Below are 26434 nucleotides of genomic sequence, written 5' to 3'. Positions count from 1 at the left end.
GAACTGATTAAAAAGATACAGTGCATAAGGGAACCAGTAAAAACATTGCAGAGGGTATTTACTGACAGTTTACTAATATTATGCTCAATGGAGAAAAGAACCAGGGAAGAGATTGAGTTCTGTGATATAAAAACTGCCTGTGTGGGGCTGGAGAGATGGCTCAGCAGTTAAGAACACTGGTTGTTCTTCCAGAAGACCTGGATTTGAATCCCAGCACCCACATGGCAGCTAACAACTATCTGTAACTCCAGTTCCAGGGGATCTGATGGCCTCTTCTGACCTCCGCTGGCATTGCACAACACAGGTACACTTACCTACATGCAGGCAATACACTCATACACATAAAAAACTGCCTGTGTGTTGAAGGACATACAGAAGTCTAGCTGGTTATGTCTGGGTGGTTCCACTGATGGCTGTCTCTCCCCACATGCTTTGGTAATTTCCTATTCTGTGTCCCTGGTATTACTTTGCTCACCTTCCCAATATGTCTTCCTACATTACAGTTGCTCAATGCAAAGGATCAGTTCTGGGTGGAATAAAAGGAGGGAGCAGTTAACTGGGTCACCTCTGCAAAGGCAGCACTGGCTGCTCAAATGTACATCATTTATTTCTGGCCAAGTCAACCACGTCCCTAAGAACTTGATGTTGCAAAGCTAAGGTCTGCATCTCTCTCAGACACAGTCAGTGACTACTGTGCCAGCCCCACAGACAGCTAGAGAACTGGTCTGCTGAGGCCACTGCTGTGAGGCTCCAGCCTGGCAACACAAACCAAAGCAAGGCAGGAAGGAGTAGGTGGGTCTTATTTGTAAAGCGCTCAGACCAGTACTTCCTCCCTGGCATGTCCTCTACCCAGCAATTACCTACCCTACACCCCACCCGCCCCGGAGTGGTGCATCCACCCGCCAGTTTCCCTAGAGGCAGCTCCGGGCCTGTTTTGGCCCTACCCACTGCGGCTGCAGGCTGCAGGGATAGGACTAAGTCTGTCCAATGGGCGCGGGGCTCAAATGCTGCAGGTTGCTTCCGTCACGCTTGCTGCCATTGGCTAGTAGGGAAGAGCAGAAATCCTCATGTGGCACTGGTTGTCATGGACGCGGTTTACCCAGCAGCCCTGGAATCTCGGGTCCCCCCCACCCCAGCTCTACCCTCAGGAGGTTCAGGCATCTGGCAGCAGGTGGCGCGATGAGCAGCGAAGCCAGAGGAATCTGCTGACTAACGGACCGTTGGGGGGGGGGGGTCGGGGTTGGGGGAGACCCGAACATTTTCTCCTAGAGCAATCTCTGTACGTGTCGTTCAAAAGAAACCCCAGACCAGGAAGGCACAGCCACAGAAGTAGCTGATCAATACATTAATCTCATTTTTAAAAAAGGTGGCATATGCCTTTAACCTCAGCAGACGCAGAGGCAGGTGCTGAGAGATCTATCTGCCTAGTCTTCAAAGCCAGTTCCAAGCCGGCCTCATCTACACAGTAAGTTCCAGGCCAGCTGGGGCTACAGGAAGATCCTTTCTCAAAAAAAAAAAAAAAAAAAAAAAAAAAAAAATTCCAAGACCCAAAAGGACTCCTTATATAATATTTTTTTGGGGGGGGTCTTTCTGAGACAGGGGCTCCCTGTAGTTGTCCCAGGCTGGCCTTGAACTCAGAGATCTGCCTGCCTCTGCCTCCTGAGTACTGGGACTAAAGGCATGCACCACCACGCCCGGCTGAACTCCTTATATAATTCTGAAGCCTCTAGTACCTGAGTTTTTTAAATTTGCTTTTATCTAATGTGTATGAGTCTTTTGCCTCCATGTCTGTAAAAGCACCAAGTGTGTGCAGTGTCCACAGAGGCCAGGAGACGTTGGATCTCCTGAAAACATGAGCCACAGGTGGTTGTTAGCTGCCATATGGGTGCTTGAAACCAAACCCAGGTCCTCTGCAAGGAGCAACCAGTGCTCTTAACAGCAGAGCCATCTCTCACTCTGAGTCATTTTTGTTTATTTGTTTTTGCAAGGCAGACTGCTAGCTCCAGACTAACTTCTGTTTTTAGGGAGTGTCTTTCAACTATAAGGTCAAAGTTGTTACTACCTTTCCTGGAATTCCTTTATTGCATAAGAAACACCTTACAGTTCCTGCAGCCCGGTGAAGAGAGGTTTAGAAAGGCTCACCCTTGAATGCATATTAAAATCATTAGGCAAAGTAGCAGCCCCAAACCCAGTGAATTGTTCTGGGGAGGCCCCCAGATCATTCTTAAAGAGCATCTGGTGCCAAGAAAACGCCCGGCTTCTGTCCCACTGCTATTCAAGTACGTACTAACTAAATGCGCTGGGAATCCCAGGGACAAACATATGGCCAGGTGTGTATGCTTCCAAGGAATATTATACTAAATTCCAGAAAATGAACTAGAAATTGATAGCTTGACATGTGATCTGACCAGACAGAAAAGCAGACTCTAAGGTAAAGATGAAAATCAGGAAAGAGAACAGGGAGAGAGGTGTGTAGAAAGTGTTAAGTGGGAAGGTCGGGCGACTATGAAGAACTCTCAAGTCATAACGTGAAATGTGTGTCATACCATTTCTGTTTAAAGGCATAAAATATGTTACTTGGAAATCAGCTCATTTCAGCTTCAGGACAAGCAGCTGTGCAGCCAGGGGAAAAGCTGTCAGGACCAGCAGATCACACCTGAAGATGGAGCTAGTGAGTCTGCTGCAGCATTGAAAAGCCTGCCTCCAACCCTATAGAATTGGGATTCAATAGTTTTGTTTCTTACTGGGCCAGGGAGGGAGTGCTAAAGGATGGGCGTGCTCTGGAAACAGCAGAGTGGGGTGGGGATGTTTCAGTTACGTGCTGTAAGTCCCCCTGTGAACAAATATATGTTTTGCAATTTTTATCTCCTCTATGAAGAGGCGGACTGAGGGCACCATAAAAAAATGTACAGGATCAGCTGGGGGTGGCACACCCATAATCCCAATACTTGATGATGAGGCAAGAGAATAATTCTAAGTTAGAGGCCAGCCTTAACTGCAAAGCAAAACAAAACAAAAAAACAGGTTGGGCATGGTGGTGCATGCCTTTAATCCTAGTTCTTGGGAGGCAGAGGCAGGCGGATCTCTATGAGTTCGAGGCCAGCCTGGTCTACATACCAAGTTCCAGGCTAGCTAGGACTACAGGGAGACTCTGTCTCAAAAACACCAAAAAAAAACCCCAAAAAACCCAAAAAACAAACAAACAAACAAACAAACAAAACACACACACATACAACAAACTATGTAAAAACATCTTTTTGTCTCTGTATTTCCAAATGCTTTGAATACAAGGGAATGCACTTATGCACTTCTTTTCTATTAAAGAAAACACAAAAAAATTTTGAGAAAATGACCTGGTTTATTGGAAATACAGGACAGTTAATTGTTAAATAGTATGCAATCAAATCCAGAATGTAAAAAAAGTATAAGACAAATGATCATATTTTTCAATAGACAAATGCAGTATGAAAAAATGGGAAATATAGACTTTTAAAACTTATCAGTTAAGTCGAATGTGTAGGCTTTGGAGTCAGAGTCTAAATCAATTATAAAATTACAGATATGGCGTAACTGAGGGAATTATAACACTGACTGTATACTAGATGTTATTAAGAAACTGTCTTGTCTTTCCGGGCGGGCTTACAGTTCAGTGGCAGAACAGTTGCCTAGTATAGATGAAACCCTGGGTTTACTTCTCAGAACAGCAAAAAAATCCATCCAACCAAACAACCAACCAACCAACCAACCAACCAACCAACCAACCAACCAACCAACCAACCATGTTTTTCCAGTATGACCACTGTGCTGTGCTGTGCACTTTGAAGATGAGTCTTCCTCTGGTTAGAGACGTACACTCAAATGTTCATGGATGAGGTGACTCATCTCGTGACATAATACAATTCAGTGGGGAGGTGAAGAAAGCAGATGGGGTTACAGATGAAAGGACTCCCGGCTACATAATGATTCATGGTGAAGCTGGTAAGATGGGCAGATAGGGTTCCTGTTATGTTTCTTTTGTGTATGCTTGAAATGTCAACAAAAAAGTTTAAAAAATCTAAACTAAAAATAAGAAAAAGGTAGATACATATGACTTAAGTGGAGGTAAAAGCAAGACATTCAGAATAGCAGCCCACTGATGTTTAAAGAAACACCTACACAACAAATAAACCTACATACCGGAAAAAGGTCACATACTCAACTTTCAATAGGCAATGTTCACCTGGGGACCAAGGGAGAGTGGGCAGCAGGAAAACTAGCCTTCATCTTTGTATTCTTTCGTATAATTTGTGTGTGCACGCGTGATGTGTGCCTGAGACAGGGTCTGGCTATGTAGCCCAGGATGGCCCTAAACTCATTCTGTGGCCTAGACTGGTCTAAACTAGAGTTTCTTCTGCTCCTATCTCCTGAGTGCTGGAACACAGGTGTGTGCCGGATGATATAACTATTTTTTTTAACTTTTTTTTTTTTTTTTTTTGTCTTTTTGAGACAGGGTCTCCTTGTAGCCCCAGCTGTCCTGGAACTCACTATGTAGACCAGGCTGGCCTTGAACTCAAAAAGATCCACCTGCCTCTGCTTCCCAAGTGCTGGGATTAAAGGCGTACACCACTACGTCCAGCTTTTTAACTTTTCAAAAAATTTTTCATTTACTATTTTATGTGTATGCATGTATTGTCTGCATGTAGGTAAGTGCACCCGTGATGTGCAATGCCCCTGAGACTGGAGTTATGGACAGTTGTTAGCTGCCATGTGGGTGCTGGGATTCAAACCCGGGTCTTCTGCAAGAACAACCAGTGTTCTTAAGCGCTGAGCCATCTCTCCAGCCCTAATGATACAATTTTTTAAATAAGCATACACCTCAAATTTATTAAAAAGAAATAAAAGTAGAGGCTGTGAGAGCTGGTGCTGTGGGTAAAAGCATTTGCTGCACAAGCATGAGGACCTGTTTGGATCTAACATCTACGGAAGAAGCTGGGTGTGGCAATTGCCTGTAATCTCAGCACCATGGAGTGTGGAGACAGGAGACACAATTATGCACCCCCCAAACATAAAAAAAATACAAGGTAGCAAGCCATCCCCACTCACTTTGCAATAGCCTCATCCCGGTCCCTGATGGCCCTCTGAAGCTGCTCCTTTGGCTCCTTGTCCTCAGATGTCATTCTGAGTTGGTCCCTCTCCTCCTTCAGTGCAGTCATCTCCACACTCAGCAGCGTCACCTAACAGCAAAGAAGAGTGAATGCAGCAATACCACTGCTTCTGGCCTGGGTGGTTCCTCACAGCCAGCAAGATGGCTCAGCAGGCACAGGTGCTTGCTATGCAAGCCTGGCTTAATCCTAAATTCAATCTCTGGGACCCAAGTAAAGGTGAGAGGAGAAAAATGACTCCGTAAAGTTGTCCTCTGACCTCCAATGTATGTGCTATGACATGTGTACTCCCTGCATGATGCACATTCATAATAAATTTTGGGAAGCTAGAGAGATGAAACTCAACAGTGAAGAGCATTGTGTGTTCTTCCAGGACTCAAGTTTGATTCCTAGCACCTACACTGGACAGCTCACAATTGCCCATAACCCCAGCTCCAGGGGATCCAACACTCTCTCTGGCCTCCAAGGGCACCAGCACTCATGTGCACATACCCAACTACCCACCACACATACACACACAAAATTAAAAAACAAATCTTTAAAAATAATTTTTTTCCCTCAGGGGCATGTGTGGGAAGTAGGTAGGTGGTTGGTGGTGTCTTGCCATTATCCCATTCCAAGGCAACAAGGCAGGGCCCTTCTCCCCTGAGAAAGAACGCCATGTGCCTGGCTCCAGTCCAATGGTTAGGGGTACAGGGGAAACTGAACCTGGATGTGCAGCCATGGGCCAGAGGCCCTGTACTCAGGACATCACACCACTGCTTTGGCTAGGAGGCACTCTAGTGAAGAAATGAAAAAGACCACATATTGACTAGGACTCTGGAACATATGTTTGGAGGCAGGGTCTCAAGTTTTGTTTCTGGCCATCTTTCACATGGAACACAGCTACCTGCAGGGACTGCGATGTTTCCAAAACCTGGGAACCTGCTTCCATCCCCAACTACCATTGGTATAGCCTGGCTCTTCCCATTCAACTCCACAGATCAAAGCCATATAGAATTTCAACTGCTATGGTCTCTCACTCCAATCCTATCACCTTTCTGTGGTCCATGCACTACAGCCTACTAAGTCCTCATGCCCAACCTGGGAGTCATCATCTGGCAGTGAAGTGCTCCTATCTAGTGGCTGCGTCAGCAACACAGTTCACCCCACCTCACAGCAGAGTGACCCTATGTACACCATAATCTCTGGGACAGCAGGAAGCATGTCTACACCTGTACATCTCAGAGTCTGGCTGCAACTGGTGCTTAATCCTAAAACCCTTCTGCACTAAACAACTGACATTTTGAAGTAGTAATCATTCCAAACTTCTTCCTATTTTGGGAGACAATCCTGGTTGTATGTCTTAGTGGGAGAAAGGGTATCACCTCCAACTAGGGAAGCCAGATGGGGAAAGCATTTTCTTCCCTCAGCAGCCTGGGGACAGGCATATGACCCACACTTGCCAGTCCCCCTCCCATCCCCCTTTCCTGAGCTTCCAGATCTGGAGGGAGAACAGCAAAGCCACAGGTCGGTAGAGACTATTCACCAGGCAGTGCCCAAGTTCTGTTGTTGGCTTCCAATGGCTCCTTCTTCCTGCTTGGGACCTTAGTTAACTAGCTTTTCTCACTGCTGATTCTACAAGCTATTAGACTTCATTTTATGTATTCATTTTCTGTGTAAGTTACATAGAACATATTTCTGTTGTTTGCAATCAGAAACTCTGCCTAGCAGAGATTTCAGTATACATGTTAAGTAATAAAGGCTGGTAAGATCAAATGGGGATGCCGACCCCACCTCTTGTTAAGTGTTACACATCTACTCATATTTTTCCAAGGGAGGATCCATTCATACAGGTCTGCCTCCCTCCCACCAGGGGAAAGATGTTGTCTTTCAGCATGCTCTTTGGCTTTTCAAGTCCCAGGTCTAATCATTTTCACACAGAACAAAACTGAACAAAAGTCCAGAATTAGGCTGAAGATCAAGCTCCCAGGTCAGAACAGCAGCCTTTCTGAAGGAATTTAGAGACATCCAGTGATGAGGAGAGAAGATAGGAAATTTGTTGCCATGGCAGACAATGGGCAATGCAGTTTGCATTCTTAAGAGCCTGACAAGGAATGTGAGGGCATGGGCCTGGTGCTCTGCACTTACTATGAAAGCCATAGCTTTCCTGGTGGGGATAGCTTAGTTGAGGATCCCAAGCATTGGGGAAGAGCAGTTTGGAACATCTGCAAAGGCTCTGGTTTGCATAAGCATTGAGCCCCAAGGCAGAGGTGACTGGGGAGAGGCTAAGCCTCACCTAGGCACTAGTAGGTTCTGTAGTCTGATTGTAGTCTCCAGACCTAGAAAGGATGTGACAGAGACAGACTTCTTCAGATAAAAGGAGCCCCAGTATGGCCTTGGGACAGCTAAGGAAAGGAAAGACAGGTAAAAAAAACCACACGCTGGGCACAATGCTAGGCAGGAACACCCATCATCTAATATGTTTCAAAGAAAACTCCAGAAGAGATTTTCATTTTGGCTTAGAAAACCTGAGGAAGCTAGAGCCCAGATTTCCACAGAAATCAAGTCATTATCCCCCTCCATCAAGTTCATATCAAGGATCAAAGATCAAATAAGATAAGAAAGGCCCAGTGTAGGGCTCTGCCTGTGGTTGTGGTAGGATCTAATCTGATGGCTGTCATGAGAATGATCTGGCTGTCTAGACATGTACTTAGGATGTGTCCACCCCAAAATCCACTGTCCTCAGCTAAGACAGACTTTACAATTAACTAGCACAACACCACCACAAAGCCACATAGCTAGGGCTTCCTATGCTCTTTCCATCAATAATTATTTGAATGTCTAGCCTAAGTGAGGCCTGTGCTAGGAGCTTCAGGAGAAAAAGGTGGGTGGTAACTTCTGCTGGTCATCATGGGTCTGTGATTCAATTGGCTGGAAGGTAAGAGGGAAGTACAGTGACCACGGAAGGAGGAGTCATAGACTCCTCCAGGAAGGACATCTAGAAGGTCAAGGAGGGAGAAAAATCTGCTCTGAAATTGAAGAATGACTAGGGTGGAACTGTGAGTAGGTGGGAAAAGATCTTCTAGACAGAGGACTAGCTGGAGGGCCATATGGGGGAATATGCACTCTACCCTGTTATTGCCCATTTCACTTCTGTTAATGCAAAGGCAGTAAGATGGAGTAAGAGGGAAGGAGGCTGGTGGCAGAGCACAGAAGCCCACAGTGGCTGGGGGCTTGATGTCTCCTATGACTTGATACCGAAGTCAGCCCATGATCAGCAAGGGGTGCCAAATTTCAGGTCTACAGAAGACTGCCACCATGTAAGGGCAGATGGAGTAGGGAGTACAAGCAAAGGGGCCAGTAAGGAATGAGCAAAGCTAGCTGTGAACAAAGTTAAATCTGAAATGGCAGTGGCCAGGTGCATGGAGGGAGCAAAGCAAATATTTACAAAGGAACTGTCATGCTTGATTAGTGAAGCCCTGAATGCTCCAGCATGCTCGTTTGATCCATGCCCCCGGAATACTTGGTATGAAGGATCCACAGAAAGGCTGCCCTACTACTCCTACTGCCTGGGATACCAACTTGAGTGGAGCCGAGGGACCTCACAGGTGCCTACAATGAACACTGAAGACCCACTTCATTTGCTGGCAGCTGCTCTGTATTCACTGAAGCAAGGGAGATGTTGGGACCACAGAGTGACTGGGTGCTAGGCAAGTCTTCACATCTCTGGCTAAGGACTTGCCTCAGTTAAATCAAACTTGGGCTCTTTTATTTAAAAGTTTGTGTAGAGCCAGGTATGGTGGCACATGTCTTTAATCACAGCACTTGTGAGACAGAGGCAGGTGGACCTCTCTGAGATCGTGGCCACCCTAGTCTACATAACAAGTTGTAGGTCAGCTGGGGCTATGGAGAGCCTGTCTCAAAAAACCCAAAAATGTCCTTAAACGTTTGGGTAGTTTCTGAGGGTGTGGTATGCAGTAGGCTCACATTTGATCACTGTCCCAGTTTCTAGGAGAGAACATTTCCAAGTGGGAAAGGTGGGAAAGCAATGGGCTTACAGAATGGATCATACACTGGATGAGGCTTGACCCTGGCCTAGCTGTCTCCATAGTTCTGACTACCCTCCTAGACTATGGGGTCCTGAAATGCAAGAGCCCCACAAAGCTAGTGTATGCTCTCTGGATTTAGCTTAGGGACAGGCATGCAGTGGGCAGGTGGGAGATGGTGAACCAACCATGCAGAAGAATATCATGCCCTTGGTGTTGGCTTGTATTTTATAGTCATCTGGACTCAGTCTGCACCTTAATCTCTACCTTGGATGTCAGTATCACATTAGTAAATACAGTGTAGCTGAGAAGTCTTTTCTTTGAGCATTCTGGAAGATGACCTACAGAGAAGCCCAATTCCCTAACGGTGGACCACACATGGGTGGAACCCACTGTCTGAGGAACTCTCTGAAAGGGAGCCCACAGGACCATGTCTACACCAGTTATCATATGAACTTCTAACTAGTTATCTAACCAGTGCCATATCAAACTCTGAGAAACCTACATTGAAGATATATTTCTAACTGAAAATACCCTCTAGTGAATTTCCAGTTTTATCAATTTCTCATAAGCAAAACCCCCGAAATAAAAAAAAAAATAATTATCAAAGAGCTGATAAACAAGCACTTATTTAAACTAAATAAGCTGGGAACACTGACATATGCTTGTAGTCCCAGTTACTTGGGAGGCTAAGGCATGAGGATTACTTGAATTCAAGAGTTCAAGGTTAGTATAGCAACACAGTGAGATTCCATCTTCAAACAAATAATTTTTTTTTCTAAAGAATGCTTTTTTTCCCCCATTGAATTTCTGAGACAGGGTCTCATGGAGCCTGGGCTGGTCATGAACTCGTTATGTAGCTGAGGATGTCTATGAACTCCTAATCCTCCACCTCCCAAGTGTTAGGATTACAGGGAAGTGCCACCATGGCAAAGAACATCTAAACACTTGGTGGCCACAATTTCCTTAGGTTAAATTGGAGCTTCTTCTCTACTTCTCATGCCTTTTTTTTTTTTTTTTTTTTTTTTTTTTTTTTCTTTTGGTGGGGCTGGAGATTGAACCAAAGGCTTTGAATATGGGTAGTCAGCACTCTACTACTGAGTCATATCTCCCAGAGAACTTCTGGATCCAACTGTCTCTTGCATTTTATTCCTCCAGTTTGTATGATCTGTTTCTAAGTGTGAATTACTCCCTGAGAATCTTAAGAGTTTAGGCAAGCACATGCCTTGGGCTGCCCAGCCCATTCCCTAGTGTCTGGCCAGGAGCAAGCCACAGTTTTGACCTGTCCTTGTTCTCTGACCCTTCACAGGAAGAAGAGTGGTGATGGCTTCCCCATATTATTTCAAGAGTATAGTAAGAGACAGAAGTTTCCAATAAAGGTATCTTAAACGTAAGAAATCTTGACCACTGTGAAAACTGGGTGTCAACTCAGGCCCACAGAAATATCATGCAGAAAGCATAGGTAGTGGTGGACCATGAGAGGGCAGGTGAGTGGGGCAGGGTTTGAATATGATAGCTACCCCTAGAGAGGACTCAGCCTACACATACCATGGTCCAAAGGACGTGTCTCCCAGGACAGAGCTCAAAACCTTCTCTCTGGATGGGGCTTCTCTTAAATCCTTTAACATTTTTCACATCAGATTATCAATGTCCATCAGTGTTCACAAGAGATGGAGTCACGATCAAACAAGAAAGGACCAGTGAGGACAACAGAAAATTCCCAAAAGCTAAAAAACAGGTTCACAGAGGTGTGCTGGAGAGCTTTAGTGTCAACTTGACACACCTGGGTTGAGGGAGCCTCAATCAGGGAATTGCCTCTATTGGACTGGCCTGTGGCCATATCTGAAGGGCACCTTCTTGATGAGTGATGTGGGAGGGCCTAGCCCACTGTGGGTGGTGCCACCCCTGGGCAGGTGGGCCTGTGTTGCATAAGAAAGCAGGCTGAGCAGGGGCCAAGGGAGTAAGCTGCGTTTCTCCGTGGCCTGTGCTCCAGCTCCTGCCTCCAGGTTCCTGCCCTGAGTTCCTACCTTGGGCTCCCTGATGAACTGCGACCTGGGAGACGTAAGACAAATAAACCCTTTCCTCCCCAAGTTGGTATTGGTCAGAGTATTTTGTCACAGCAATGAAGAACAAACTAGGACAAGAGGTAATGGAGCTGACACCTGTAAAGATCAGCTGTTCCTTGACTTGACAACTTCCTGGTCTCAGAGGTGCTGAGAAAAACATCCAAAAGTGGCCTGGGAGCCCCATATGGCTTTCAGCTGTTGCCATCCACCAATCAGTACAACTTCTGCCTCTGCAGATGTGTCACTGCAGGAAACAGGATCAGCTATTCTTGTCCCTGCTAATCTCACTTTGAGTAGAATGAGGCCTGGTTTCTTCTCTTGAAGACATCTAGCTCACCCCAACTTTGGGTTGCACTCCCGAGGATGTAATAGTGGAGGACAGCTACATCTCACAGAAGCAAATTCTCAGTGAAGATGGGGGTGCTCACCTGACTGTGGAGTTGCTGCAATTCTTCTAGGCTTTGCCTTAGTTTACCCCTCTCTCCCTCCATGAGCTCTCTCAGGGCTCTTGAGTCCTCACTGGTCTGTCTTATCTGTTCTTCTAAAGAGTCATCATCAATTCTCCGGGAGCCCTGACAGCAAGAAGTGAGCCAGTAGGTAGGGGAGGGAAGGGAGCGATGAGTGAGAGATGGTTAGTCGGGAGAGTGATGGAAAAGAGACAGGTGCAGTGGCAAGAGAGTAGAGATGATGGGGAATGGAAGTGGATCAGGGTGAGGGGGAGACAAAGGAGGGGAGGAAAAAAGGGGTTAGGGAGAAAAATTTCTGTGTTGAATTTCAACCTGTAAACTATAGCTAGATGTTAATGTTCATTCAGGCTTTCAGAGAGGAAGCTGTGTATGTTGTGAATGGCACACACCATTGACAGCTTTCTTGTCCCACAATGACCTGGCCTCTTACTACAATACATTCTGCAAATCAACCCAACCTGGCTAAAAGGACCTAACTACTCTATGGGAAGATGAAATGGAGGAGAAATAATTGTTTGAGAGCTGTGCATGTAAAAGGGAGAAGGCAGCAAGCAAAAAAAAAAAAAAAATCCATCATGAAGCTGTAGAAATGCTGGTATATTCAGGACACGAGAGGAATACCCCTCTCCTCCACAGGAAGCTGTATCTGTAATTTTCAGAGGCCCCTGGTATTCATTGTTCCCCAACATCCTGTGCTCACTAAGATTCCTTTGGAAGAAGCCATAGTCTTTCCAGTTTGCCTACTCATAGCCATCCTAGTACCACGACCAATTACAGAAGAACAACTTGAAGTTTTACCCAGATACAGATTTCTCTATTAACTGTTTCTAAGCAAAGCTCTTCATCTCAAGGCCACCAATGTCTGTCCATAACTATATGGAGAAAGAACTCTGCCCTGGTACTTGCAGGAAAGTGATCTTGGAGCCTGCTTTCTCTGTCTGGTCAGTCACCAGTACTCAGTATTCTCAAACCAGTGAGGGATTAGGACTTTGGTAGTAAGCCCCTGCTCAGGGCTTATTGCATTGTCTATACTGGGTTTCCACCACTCACTGGCTGGGTCCTGTGGCTGGCCCTTACCGTGGGCTCCATGCCATCCACAATGCTCTGTATCAGCCTCTTGAGCTCATTAAGGGCAGTGCGCAGACTGCCAGCGGGCACGTCCTTGGCGGATGAGGTTTCTGAGGACTCGTCCATGGAGGAGTCTGTGGATACAGCTGAGTCGGCACTGTCGTTTCCTCGAAGGTGTGAGCAGAGATAGCGAACCTGGCAATAGGCTTCCCAAAGTTGCAGTCTCAGCTGTGTCACAAAGTGTTATACATCATTACAAGCTCTAGATTTAAAGCCAAAATACAGATGCCTGAGACCTTGGGTTCTAGGAGCAAGGGCTTTGTCTTTTAAAATCATTTGTCTTAAGAATAATACTTGCCTGGCATGGTAGCACATGCCTTTAATCCTAGCACTTGGGAGATAGAAGCAAGTGAATCTCTGAGTTCAAGGCCAGTCTAGACCATATATCGAGTTATAGGCCAACCAGGGCTACACAGTGAGGCCTTGCCTCAAAATAAAATATAGAACACAATAAGAATACTTATTTTTTGGATGGACTTAGCAAATCTTCCCAGATTCTTGATTCTTTTTGAGACAAGGTCTCACTATGTAGTTATGGCTGGCCTGGAACTTGTTGTATAGATCAGGCTTGCCTTGAACTTGCTGTGATCATTCTGCCTCTGCCTCCTTAGTGCCTAGTCATCCTTCCAATTCTTATTTTCCCCGTTCTCCAGCCCCTCCAATCTGCTAATCTGCCATATAAAGTACTTCTGTATTATGTAATTAGTTGCAATCAGAAAATGATCAGAGGAAGGAGTGGTTATAACATACAGAACACAAAGAGGCCAATGGCATGAGGGGATGGACTGTGCATGTTTGAGGACTCTGCAATGCCCAAGGGCAACAAGCATTCCCTCAGTGGCATAGGGGTAACACTGAGCAGCCATCTGGCTGCTCTGCTCAAAGTCTCAGTGGACAAGGTGGGTGGGCGATGGAGGGCCAGGGCAGGCTTTAGTCAATCTGCTTCCTACTGCTCTAGCTAGGGGTCATGCAGGTACTATGGCCTTTGGCAGATGGCAGTGCAGGCTGAGGAGGAGGATGGAAGAGAAACCCAGGCCCACTTCTCCTGCCAGATGATAGGGATTATCAGCACCTGCTCCCTCTCCTGCTCCAGCTCCTCAGCCTCCATGCTCTGCTCGATCTCTGACAGCAGGGACGTGCTGGTGGCAGCAGAACTCTGCAGGCTCCTCTCCTCTGTGAGCTCCTCTACCTTCACTTGCAGCTGCCGGTAGGATAGTCGCACCTCCTGGAGCTCTAGCTGGCTTTGGTGCAGCTGTGGGGGAAGAGCAAAAGCTAGGAGTCAGAGCAAGCAATGACCAGGACCTGACCCTGCTGCTAGACCTGCCATCAGCTCAAAGGCAGACAGAGGCAGGAAAAATCTATCAGTTTGCATGGGGGATACAGTCACCAAAACCCAGACATGGGAAATTCTACAGGACAAACAACTCCACTCCTTAAATACATAGATATAAGGGAAGAACCTAGCAATTAAAGAAAGACTCAAAAGGCCAGGTATGGTAGAACATACCTGTAAGCCAAGTACCTGAGAGGTGGAGGCAGGAAGATCATGAATTTTGGGCCAATCTGAGTAACAAAGTGAGACCCTGTCTCAAAAACACAAATAAAAACCTCAAGATATGAATCAACCAAGTGCAATGTACAAGTCTATTTTAGTTTGTAACTTGATACAAATAAAATGTCTTTAAATTTATGACACTATGAAACAATTGAAAAATTGAATACTTGTTGAGCTTTTTTTTTCGGTCTTTTTGAGACAGGGTCTCCCTATAGCCCCAGCTGTCCTGGAACTCACTATGTAGACCAGGCTGGCCTTGAACTCAGAGATCCACCTGCCTCTGCCTCCTGAGTGCTGGGATTAAAGGCGTGCGCCACCACGCCTGGCAAGCTTATTTTTGTTTCTTTTCCTTCTTCCAACAGAGCCTTTCTATACTGTAGCCCGCTGATCTTGGGGCTTGCTGATTAGGCTAGGCTAGCTATCTAGTAAGCCCCAGAGATCTGCTTATCTCTACCTCCTCTGTGCTAACATTACAAGAGGGTACCACCATGCCCATGTAGGTTCTGGAGATGGAAGTCAGGTCCTTAAGCTTAGAGTCAGGCACACTAAGGGCTTTATCACACTGCTCTATTGCTAAGGCTGTGTGAAGTCCTTCATAGTGAAAAACTAACACTCACACAGCAATATACCATTGTGACTAAAATAATGGGGGGGGGGGAAATCAAGCTTTGATGAGGAACAATCAGAATTTTCACTGTTGGCAGGAGTGGAATGTGTTCAAATACTTAGAGAAGTCCTGGGCAGATTTCTTTCTTAAAAAAACAACAACAACAACAACAAAACAAACAAACAAACATCGTGTGTGTGTTGTGTGTGTGGGGAGGGGGATATGTATGCCTGAGTATAATCATGTGTATGCCATGGCATGCATGTGGAAGTCAGAGGACAATTTTTGGGAACTGGTTTTCTTCTTTCACTATGAGTTCCAGGGACTGGACTTGGATTGTCAGGCTTTTGAGGCAAGTGCTTTTACCCACTAGGCTATCTCACCAACCCTCCTTGGTGGTTTTTAAGAATAAAGTTAGCTGGGTGTGGTTGCACATGCCTTTAGTCCTAGCAGAGGCAGAGGCAGAGGCAGATGGATCTCTGTGAGTTCAAGGCCACCTTGGTCTACATAGTGAGTTCCAGAACAGGTGGGGCTACGGGGAGACCCTGTCTCAAAAAGGCCCCCGCCCAAAAGAAAGAATAAAGTTAAACATATACTTCTCCAATGATCCACCAATTCCACTCTTAGGTGTATACCCTCAATGAAGTAAGAACAAAAGACATTACAAGGGATACTCATAATGGCTACAGATGGGAAACAATTAAAAGCTAACAGCAATAAAATGGCTAAACTGTGGTAGAGTCGCACACTGGGGTATTACACAGTAATAAAAATATACTGCTACTATATGCCACAATATGGACGAATTTCATATATAAAAATGTTCAGCAAAAGCCAAACATAAACAGCATGTAATGGATAATTCTGCTCTTCAAAAGTTCCTAAGCTTTGCTTAAATAGTAAAATAGATGAAGCTTGGACTGGAGGTTTGCTTTTGAGGAAGTGGCAAGTACATTCTTTGTCTTGACTGGAGTAGTGCTTATACATATGTGGGTATGTATCAAAATTCATAACTAGGGGGTTGGAGAGATGGCTCAGCAGTTAAGAGCATTGGCTGTTCTTGCGGAAGACCTCGGTTCAATTCCCAGCACCCACAAGGTGGCTAACAACTGTCTGAAACTCCAGTTCTAGGGGATCCAACGCCTTTTTCTGTCCTCCGTGGGCATTGCACGGCACTGGTGCACTTACATACATGCAGCATAACACTCATACATATAAAAAATAAAAATAAATAGGGGCTGGAGAGATGGGTCAGTGGTTAAGAACACATGGCAGCTAACAACTGTCCATAACTCCAGTTCCAGGGGATTCGACAGCCTCTTCTGTCCTCTGTGGGCATTGCACAACACGGGTGCACTTACCTACATGCAGGCAATACACACATGCACATAAAATAAAAAATAATAAAATAATAAAAAAAGAAAAATAAGTAAATAAATAAATTAAAAAACCTAAAAAAACTCACAACTAGGGAGATAGGCCAGTGGGTAAAGTGCTTGCTCTGCAATCATGAAGATCTAAATTCAGATCCTCAATTGTAAAAAACAAACAGCCAGTCATGGCAATATGAGCCTGTAACTCCAGTGGTGAGGAGTGGGCAGAGACAGGTAGATATCCTGGGAGTTTGCTGGCCAGCCAGTCTGGCAGGAATGACAAACTCCAGGTTCAATGAGAGACGCTGTCTCAAAAAATAAGGCAAAGGGCTGAGAAGATAGCTCAGCAGGTAAAAGTACTTGTTATGCAAGCCTGACAGACCTGAATTTGACCCCAGAACACGCAGTAGGAATAGAGAATCAACTCCCAAAAGTTGTCCTCTGACCTTTATATGCACTCCATGGCACATACACTCCACACTCATACACGTAATATTCATATACATAATAAAATAAGGTGGAGTGTGATTGAAGAAGACTCCTAATGTCAATCTTGGGCCTCCACATGCATACAACATGCAGAGACATTTGTGCATATATATACACACATGCATATGAACACACGAACACACACACACACGAACACACACACACACACACACACACACACACACACACACACACATATATACCATATAGACACAAACAAAAAGATTTGTTCCCCCTAGGTTAGTGTGGGTGAAAAACTTCCTGGGATTTAAATTTAACTTAATCTTTTTTATAAAACGGTCTATCTGGATTTAACTCTGTTTCATTAAAAAGCAGCAGACATTAGCTGAGTATGGTTGTGTATACATATAATCCCAAGCACTTAAAAGATTGAGGCAGGAGGACTGAGGTGGGACAGCCAGGTTTGGGCTGGGGATGTAGCTCAGTGGTAAAGTGCTTGCCTCAAATGCACAAAACTTGAGGTTCAATCCCCAGCACTGGGGAGAAGAAAGGGAGAGAAGGAAAGAGGAAAAAAAAAGGGGAACAAGCAGGAGGGAGGGAAGGAGACCTATACAGCCAAGACTCTTCTTGGCTAAGCCAGCAGTGGCTCTTGTAGAGACGTAGAGGCTGTGAGATCGGTGGCAGCAACTCAGAATCCTAGTTCTCATTAAAGAAGCTTCAAAGAGCCTTTAGCCAATCCTGCAGGTGCCTAGAGCCTCACCCTCAACCCATCAGTGCCAGGAAATGGCTGGCTAATGGTCTGGATGAGCCCTAACTAGGAAGGGCCTGGAGGTCAGCTGCTAGGAGAATGAATAAAGAACTAGCAAGCCTGCTTTTCGTGGTTCCCTTGGATCAGCAACACCTGCTGGTCCAGTGGGACCTCCTCCAGTCCCAGTTCTGGGAGACTCAGAAGAAAAAAACAAAACAAAACAAAAAACACTCCAGGAGCCGGGCGTGGTGGCACACGCCATTAGTCCCAGCACTGGGGAGGCAGAGGCAGGCAGATCTCTGTGAGTTCAAGGCCAGCCTGGTCTACATAGTGAACTCCAGGACAACTGAGGCTACAGGGAGACCCTGTCTCAAAAAACAAACAAACAACCCCCCCCCCAAAAAAAACAAAAAACACTCCAGGGTTACAGGGGGTTAACGGAGACATTCCTAGGAAGCATCTGGCACAATTACAAGCAGCATATAAAGTAGCATAGTGCTTTACAACTATTTTCTAGACAACTCCACACACATCTCAGCAGAAGTTCCAACAGATAAGCACAAGTTCTTAGGCACTGGGCAAAATTAATTCAATTACTCAAGCACATTCAAAGGCGCTTAATTAATTATAACAGCAAGAGAACAAAAGGCCAGGAGCTACCTCTGGTCAGTGACTGATTATACACTTGGAAAGACACGCAGAAAAACCAACTCAAACTAGGACAGAGCCTCTAACTATAGGAATCCTTTAATGTAAAAAACATCTTTGTTATACAAAGATGCTGATTACATATTTTAGGTATGAAAAAAGGTGAGGCAAAATGCTTTTATTAGTACATTATAAGATATCTAAATAGTACTCAAGTGAGTGGAAGTGGAAATAGTCTTCTCACTTGACATTTGTGTGGCTGAGACAGTGTGAGGGTACATAATGTGTTTACTTGTACATGAGAGTGAGAGTAAAGTCTAGATCTTAGGAACTCCTTTCAGAGTCACCCCATAGTGAATGGGCTTGGACTGTGCTAATGAAACCCATTTGCCAGGGTCAGACCCTGCATACTACTTCAAGATGTGTAGTAGGGTATGCAACAGGGTAGCTAAGTGCCTCTTGGAAGGACAATATTACTTTCTTCTACTGAGTATTAGCAAAGTATTTTACTGAGTTTAGCAGGGGTTGGCCATACATGCCTGAAATTTCTGCAATTCCTGCAAATGAGAAGCAGAGGTAGGAAGACTAATGCAAGTTCGAGGTCAGCCCAAAATACATAGCAAGTCTGGGCCAGCCACGACTAGAGTTAGACTCTGTTTCAAAAAAACAAAATAGAACAAAAAAGCAGTTTGGCAAAATGATGCAAACTGAGTACACAATAAATTTTAATCCTTTTCCTGAGGCTTTAAAAAAGTTAGATTTGGCTGGGTGTGGTGGCACACGCCTTTAATCCCAGCACTTGCTAGGCAGAGGCAGACGGATCTCTGTGAGTTCAAGGACAGCCTGGTTTACATAGTGAGTTCCAGGACAGCTGGGGCTACAGGGGGACCCTGTCTCAAAAAACCAAAAAAAAAAAAAAAAAGTTAGATTTGATCAGGGGCTTTAAAAAAAAATAAAAATAAAAATCTGTTTTTGGAGCCAGGCATGGTGGTGTATGCCTTTAATCCCAGCACTCAGAAGGCAGAGGGAGGCAAATCTCTATGAGATTGAGACCAGCCTCGTCTACACAGCAAGTTCCAGGCCAGATGGGTTACCAGAAGACCCTGTCTTAAAAAGCAGAAAGGAAAAAAACTCTGTTTTGGGGCTGGTGAAATGGCTCAGTGGGTAAAGGTCTTGGGATCCACATGGTGGAAGGACAGAACCAACTCTGGACAGTTCTTCATGGCCTCCATATGTGCGCTGTGGCATGTGCACCCTCAAAAGTATACACACGCACACACACAAATACAAAAATATTTTAAAGTTTTTTTTAAAAAAAATTTTAATTTATTATTTTTATTTTACATGTATGTGTGTATTGCCTGCATGCAGGTTAAGTGCACCCGTGTCATGCAATGCCCGAGGACAGAAGATGCTGTCAGATCCCCTGGAACTGGAATTATGGACAGTTGTTAGCTACCATGTGGGTGCTGGGATTCGAACCCGGGTCTTCTGCAATAACAGCCAGTGTTCTTAACTGCTGAGCCATCTCTCCAGCTCAAAATTTTTGACAACAGGGCCCCCAGCATACAGTGAAACAGATCAAAGGAGCTCCTCTACCGGTGTGAGGCCTCTTCCTGGACTGCTTAGCCTTCTATTCTCCCTTATCTGAGGGTTTAAAATCAAGGGATTAAAACATTCCAAAGCCACTGACTCAATATTTTAAAAATCTGGATTAGGGTTACTACTGCTACCTGGGACAACTGGAATTAAAAATAAATAAATAAATAAATAAATACACACACACACACACACACACAATTTTTACTTTATGTGTATCAGAATATTGCCTGCATGTATGTAAGTGTACCTGTGCTGTGCAATGCTCTCAGAGGTCAGAAGAGGGAGTTGGATCCCCTGGAACTGAAGTTACAGACAGTTGTTAGCCACTATGTGGGTGTTGGGAATCAAACCCAGATCCTCTGTTAAGAGCAGCCAGTGCTCTTAACCACTGAGCCATCTCACCAGTCCCTGGAATTTTTATTTCTTTGTCAGTTCAAGCCATTTTGATGACAAGGCTTTCTGGAGGACACTAGTAACTACTGGCAGCTAGTTCACATGAACAGAAGGTACAATAGAAGCAGTTATTCAAATAGGAAAAGGTGAGAATTTAAAGAATAAATGTGATCTTCCAAACAGAGTTGTAACTGCCTGACTTGACAAAGGTCCCTGGATAAGTCTCGCCTCTCTCTCTCTCTCTCTCTCTCTCTCTCTCTCTCTCTCTCTCTCTCTTCCCCTCCCCCTTTTGCGGTCCCCCTCAACTAGTAGCACCTAGAGGTCCACACTGGTTCTAGCTCTTTCCCTCCATCTCTAGGTCTCCAGTTATGGAGCTGAAATAATTTTCATTTGCAAATTCATGCTAGGCTCAAAGTTTCTTTTGTCAAGGGCTGTTTTTGTTTTCTTGTACTTCTTTTCCTTTTCCTCTCTGTGTTCTATATCAGTAACAGAAGAATATTTGATGGAGATTCAACTGCTTGTCAAATGCTGACTTGCAGGAGCAAGTGAGCAACAGGTAAATCAGTTGTATGTGGGGGCAGCGGGGCATCCTAGTCTCCATTTTGCCAAGGACTTTGTATGATTTTGGATTAATGATTTGTTTTCTTTAAACTAGAGAGAGTAACATGGAAGCGCTCTGTTCACTGGAGAGAAGCTTACAACACTCACTGCTATTATCTTCAACCTTGGAAAAATGAGCAAGCTCCTTTCTATCTAAAAACCTACTGTGAGGCTTCAGAGCCAGCACCCTTTCCCCCTCCCTCAGCCTCCATTTTCGTGGTGCTGAGGACAGGAACCAGGGCCTATACAAGCTGGTCAAGTGCTCTACCACTGAGCTACACCCCAGTCTAATTTTCTTCCCAACATTTGTTGAGGCCCTACTATATGCAAAGTTATTAGCTGAGGCACAAACAACATTGAGGGAGAAAAGCTGCTAATCATCCCTCAAAGGGGCAAACTACTTCAGTGACAGCTGAGCTAGTGGAGTCAGTGACAAGTGATATTACTAGACTCGGGACTCAGATGCTGCTTCCATTTGTTTGTTCATTCATCATTTTTTGAGACAAGAGTCTCTTTATCCAGCATTCATTCTCTGTGTAGCCTAGCCTGGCCTTGAATTCACTATGCAGCCCAGGCTGACTCTAAACTCATATTCCTCCTGTTTCTCACCCCACATCATGGGGCTTTCAAACAGTTTCCCTGTGGTCCCCGTGGGGCAATTCTATGTCCTGGTCTTTGGTAGGGATACACCTGGCATTTAAGAATTACCTGTCGAACCACGTTCCCAGAAATGACACTGTCACAACCCAGAGTATTCTCCACCATGCCCAGGAGATGTCCACTCAGAGAGAAGTCACGCCCTGCTACTTTCTAGAACCAGGCCAGCCCAGCAAAGCATCTTGGGAGCAGATGCTACACCCTATTTCTAGGAGACTGGGAGATAACTTTTCTGTTGTGGGAGGAGTTATTTCTTATCTGGTGTGAGCTTGAGAGTTTAACTGAGGCCTGGGGGCAGTTCCTGAGCAAAGATAACTATGACTAAGAAGTAATTTTCCTTAGAAAGGTAAAAAAGACTAATTAGGCTCACAAAGGGGCTGGCCTTTTCTGGCAATAGGCAGAAGCTAGTTATGTCTTGCTGGGTGCTATGGGAGGCTTCTTAGTTTCTGTTCTGTGCCAACTGAATAAATCCCCCTGCTGGGTGAGCAGCAGCAGCAGCAGCAGCAGAGAACACTGGGAGCTAGGCACAGAGAGCTGCAGCTCCCTCTGAAATCTAGCAGATTTTGTAAATGCTAGGCGGCCAGAAGGACACCCTGAGTGCTTCAGTCACTGATATCCTAGAAAGAACTATGTGACACTGTTCTAGGAACCAGAGGCTCAGAACACAGGCAAGGGATGACCTGAGGACAGCAATGTACTTACTCAGCTATGGGCATGGAAATGAGTGCCCAGGGGAATTAAAACAGACACATGGGAAGATCTCAGGGTCACCAACACTGAACCCCGCAGTGGTGCTGGCCTCCCAGATTTTCCTTTCTGGTTAAGCACTCCTATTTTCTGCTCCTGCTCCTAAGTGATGACATTTCTGCCCAGTACCTGCAGGTCTTTGTCATGGCCTTGCCTCTCCAGAATCAGCACCCGGTCTTGCAGCTCCTCCACAGTCCCCTGTAGCAGGTCATTCTCCTCTAAGGTAGCACTGAGCCGATGCTCCAGCTCCCGTTTCCGATCTGACAGCATCTTGATCTGAAAGGGGGGAGAGTCACAGGATGGTGTGGAGTTATACCTGGCTGAGTGTGGGAAGGACTAGTCCCAAGCACCAAGGTATGACTCTCTGAGTGTTGTGCCCAGGGACTTGGGGCTCACCTTAGAGAACAGAGCTGTGCAATCCTAGGCTGAAGAGAAAGGCCCTCCCCTCAAAAAGTTGTTTAGGAAGGGGTGGAAATCAGCCCTGGGGAAGCCAGAATGTGGGCTGCCAGGCAGAGGAAGGATAGTGTGTACTGTGGAAATTCCACAGATAAGCAGACAAGGCCCCACCTTGCCTGCCCTCAGTCTTACCCCAGCTCCACCTGGCAGAGCAGAATCTGATCTGCCTACTCTCTCCTCCTTGAGTCATGAGCACCAGAAAGTTCTAGGAGCTGCTGTGTTTTCACAGGCAGGCTCTCCTCATCCTCTCCCATTGCTGATCCCCCTGGCACTACATGTCACAGCTCAGGTTCAGGGACCTAGCTAAAGAGAAGCTAGCAGGGTATAGTTTCATCAGGCCATACCCTGGGAAGGAGTGAGACAGTAGCCTCATAATTAAATGGCTTTATTTAAAGCAACTTGTACCTGAGCAAGTAGTTTGTGAACAGAAGTTTTAAGTGTTCTTTTATGGAAGGATGAATCGTTTACACACCAAAGACTTAGGGTTAAGACACACATCTTCTTGTAAGAAAGTCTGTTTACTCTTTTCAGTGTTAGGGAGAAAGCAGAAGAAAGAGATGCCCAGTCTTCTCTTGTCTCCAGATTTGTAGGGAAAAAGCTAATCAGTGCTCCTCAAGGCCAGAGATGTCTTACCCAGGGCACCATCATGCCCAGGGGCTCCAGAAAGTTTTCCTAGGTAGTTCTGACTTTGGGGGAGGGGAGAACATTGCAAGAACTGCAGGTCCCCTGGCTCTTCTCCTCTGTTAGTTCCCTGCCATACTGATTTCTCATCCAGTTGCATACTTATAATACTCTCCCGCAATGGTCATGTGTTCCCCATGCTCTGTGGTCTAGCCTGGAGAATGCCTTAAGGGTCTTTCTTGGGTTAAGTTCTGGGGACTGACCTCAGCACTTTTCCAGGGGAAAATGAAATGAGTTTCTGACTTGTTCTAGGTCTTCTGGGCTCTACCTTTCCCTCTGCCTCTTGGCTGCTCCCACTCTGCACTAGCTTTCTGCTCATAGGGCACAGATCTTCCCTGGCATCAATCAATCAGATAGGACACCGTCCTGGGGAAGTGAGGTATGTGGCCTCAGTCCAGAGAGATTGGGTGTCTGGCCAAACAAAGAAAGTCTGTCTTTCAAATGTGCACCTGGGTAAGAAACTAAAAGGAGCAAGACCCTTTGCCGAATGGGCCCACTATTCCTCTCATTGAAGCAGTTACCCTGTGAAGGGAACTTTCACTTTAGGTCATTTTCATTTAAATACCCTCTGACCTTTAAGTTTTCCTTCTCATGGATCATCTTTGTTTCCTGGGTTTCACTCAGTTAAATAATGAGGTAATATGATTCTGATATACAACTGACCCTTAAAAAAATACTTAGATATTCAAAGTTCCATGAAGCTACTTATTTGAAATGAATGATTTCACAGCTTAGCCTTTCAAATAGCAGTGTTATTAGGTGAAGCAAGAGTTTGGCACTAAGCTGCCTACTCCCTTATCCCACCCTACATACCCTAAAACTTGCACCAAATCTGGCAGTTAATATTCTTAGGGAACAAACTTATTCCTGAGGGTCTAGCAAAGTGAACAGGTGGGGCAAAAAGGAAGGCAGGCAACCTGAAGGTATCAGAGCCTGGCAGGGGCAGCTGAATTGCAAGTCATGCACACAAATGGTCACAGACAGGCATGCCAAAACCCCACCAGAGCAATCTCTACTTACTTCAAGAACCTGCTGCTCAATATCAGTAGGAATTCCAAGGGAAAGGAGGAAAGAAGGGAATGGGAAGCAGAAGAAAAGAGAAGATATTGACAGACTTTAGGAAAAACATCCTCAGGTCATTTATGAAGCAGGGAAAGTTTTTCTAGCTTGACCACAAGGGCCAGGGCTGATCCTTTAACCACAGCAGGGAGGAGCTTCTTCTGTTTGGCCTTAGACTATTTCTTAAAGTCTAATTTAGGTAAAGGAGACTTCTTGAGTCCTTGGGAGTGGAGTAGCTGGAAGTCTGCCCTGCGGAAAGCCCTCTTTTAGTTGGTATGACCCTTGCTCTCTGCAGCAGCTATGCACAGTACTGTTTTCCAAATGCTTATTCTTTTTCAGCTGGTCCAGTCAGGGACACAGACTCAGGCTGCCATGTTAACCATGTTCAAGGTACCATACAAAGTACTCTCATATATTAACTTAGCAAATCTTCACAAAAGCCACATAGAGTAGAATAGAAACTTGTATTTTATGGACGAGGACAACAGCAGACCCTGTTGAGACATACTGAGGTGGATCTAAGAGGCATGGAGAAAGGGACAATGCCCTTCCTCACCTTTTATATGGGGCTTGCAAGGATTTTTTTTTTTTTAAAAAAGGATTGACATATTCAGCAAAAAGTAGATCATTTCATGATTTCAACCTTCCTCAGCTATAACTCTCAGCATCTTTATTTTTTCAGACAACAGGCTACTCATAGGAGGATCAAGTGTTTCTCATAGTAATGTTTAGAGGTTTTAATCCTTTTTATATAAAGTAAGGGTTTATCTCCCAGCTCAGAGAACTCTATCCAAAGACCCAGTGCAGAGCCTCTAAGTGTGGCCACACGGGGGTCTCACCTCAGCCTGAAGGCTCTCAAGCCGGATGATGTGCTGGTTAGTAGATGAGTTTTTCTCTCGGAAGTCTTCTCTGAGGGCATGGACCTGCATGGAGAGCTGTCTCTCAACTTCAGATGCCTGCAAGAGAAGAGGTATCTTCAGAATGGATCCAAGGGGCTGTGCAAAGGAAGTCTGTTAAGATTTCTGCCTTTGATTGCGTAAGCTTTTGTGTTCCACTGTGCTTTAGGGTAACATGGGGCTTTCCATCTCTACTATAAATGACTCTGCCTAGGTTTGAGGCCACTTTAGTGACCAGAGGAAACAGGCCCAGGAAAAAGTAAGCTCTCAAATGTTAGCTATCACCAGTATTATTCTGCACATAGAAATTCAGCACGTGTGTATCTACTAAATTAAGAAAATTTCAGTATGTTACATGAGTAAAATGGAAATACCTTCTGCTTTAGTTTTTGTTTGTTTTGAGACAGGTTTCACTTTGTAGCCCAGGCTGGTTGAACTTGCAGCAATCCTCTTGCCTCAGCCTCCCAAAATGCTAGGATGTGAGTAACCATTCTTAGCTGCCTTAGGAATTCTTTTATTTCTCTCATCTATTTCCTCAGCTATGATTAAGAAATTATCTCTGCCCTCATTGCATTTCCACTCAACATGGATGCCATCTTGAGTTCCCTGTCATGGCCATTAAGATTTTGGACATTTATTATTAAGGACATTTTTGCCACGTATAATTCTTTGGGGAGTGCTTGCTGGATGAGGTCCTCCTTTCCTATCCCATTTGTTTATTCTCTAGTGACACAGATGGTTCTCTGAAACAAAGTCCACTTGGTAGTACATGAACTCCAGCTTCTTCCTGAGGATCCAGGCTGATCCCTCTGTGGAATGCCCAGCACATTGCCCTGTAAAGAGGAGAGCCGAGGGACAAGGCAAAAACTGCTTCAGTGATCTTTCTGAGGCCACAGGGACTGAGAAGGGTATGTGTTCTTAGGAGAGATCATCATGCATTGGAACGGTTAGGAATGATTTTCAGAGGAGATAGGATGATGATATTGTTGAAATGGCTGGCTACCTGTTCAGTCAGGCTCTCTCCATAATCGGTCTACCTTCAATCTTCAGTAGCCTTTCCTTTTTTTAAAGACTTATTTTACTACTTTATTTATTTATTTATTTATTTATTTATTTATTTATTTATTTATTT

The 26434-nt window shown here is 45.1% G+C and overlaps 1 protein-coding gene across 4 annotated transcripts in view; it reads right to left on the bottom strand.

The window, feature by feature from the left end:
• Window positions 1–26434, bottom strand: part of Bicdl1 (BICD family like cargo adaptor 1) — a 116113-nt gene that overhangs the window by 4963 nt on the left and 84716 nt on the right. The window contains exons 3-9 of one of the 4 annotated variants that reach the window (XR_607523.2): window positions 25246–25362; window positions 24368–24379; window positions 22340–22486; window positions 13903–14082; window positions 12780–12998; window positions 11664–11807; window positions 5083–5213 (exon numbers count right to left, since the gene is read on the bottom strand). Coding sequence is in view for 2 of the 4 variants with exons in the window: in XM_008840393.2 (XP_008838615.2) it covers window positions 5083–5213; window positions 11664–11807; window positions 12780–12998; window positions 13903–14082; window positions 22340–22486; window positions 25246–25362 (938 nt within the window). In the remaining 2 variants the exon portion in view is untranslated. The remainder of the gene's footprint in view (window positions 1–5082; window positions 5214–11663; window positions 11808–12779; window positions 12999–13902; window positions 14083–22339; window positions 22487–24367; window positions 24380–25245; window positions 25363–26434) is intronic. The other 3 variants (XR_003850761.1, XM_008840393.2, XM_008840403.2) reach the window with 3 other exon arrangements.

Source organism: Nannospalax galili, unplaced genomic scaffold, assembly GCF_000622305.1.
Source record: "Nannospalax galili isolate Female #2095 unplaced genomic scaffold, S.galili_v1.0 scaffold911, whole genome shotgun sequence".
Taxonomy (NCBI): domain Eukaryota; kingdom Metazoa; phylum Chordata; class Mammalia; order Rodentia; family Spalacidae; genus Nannospalax; species Nannospalax galili.
This window is presented reverse-complemented; position numbering and strand designations above follow the sequence as displayed.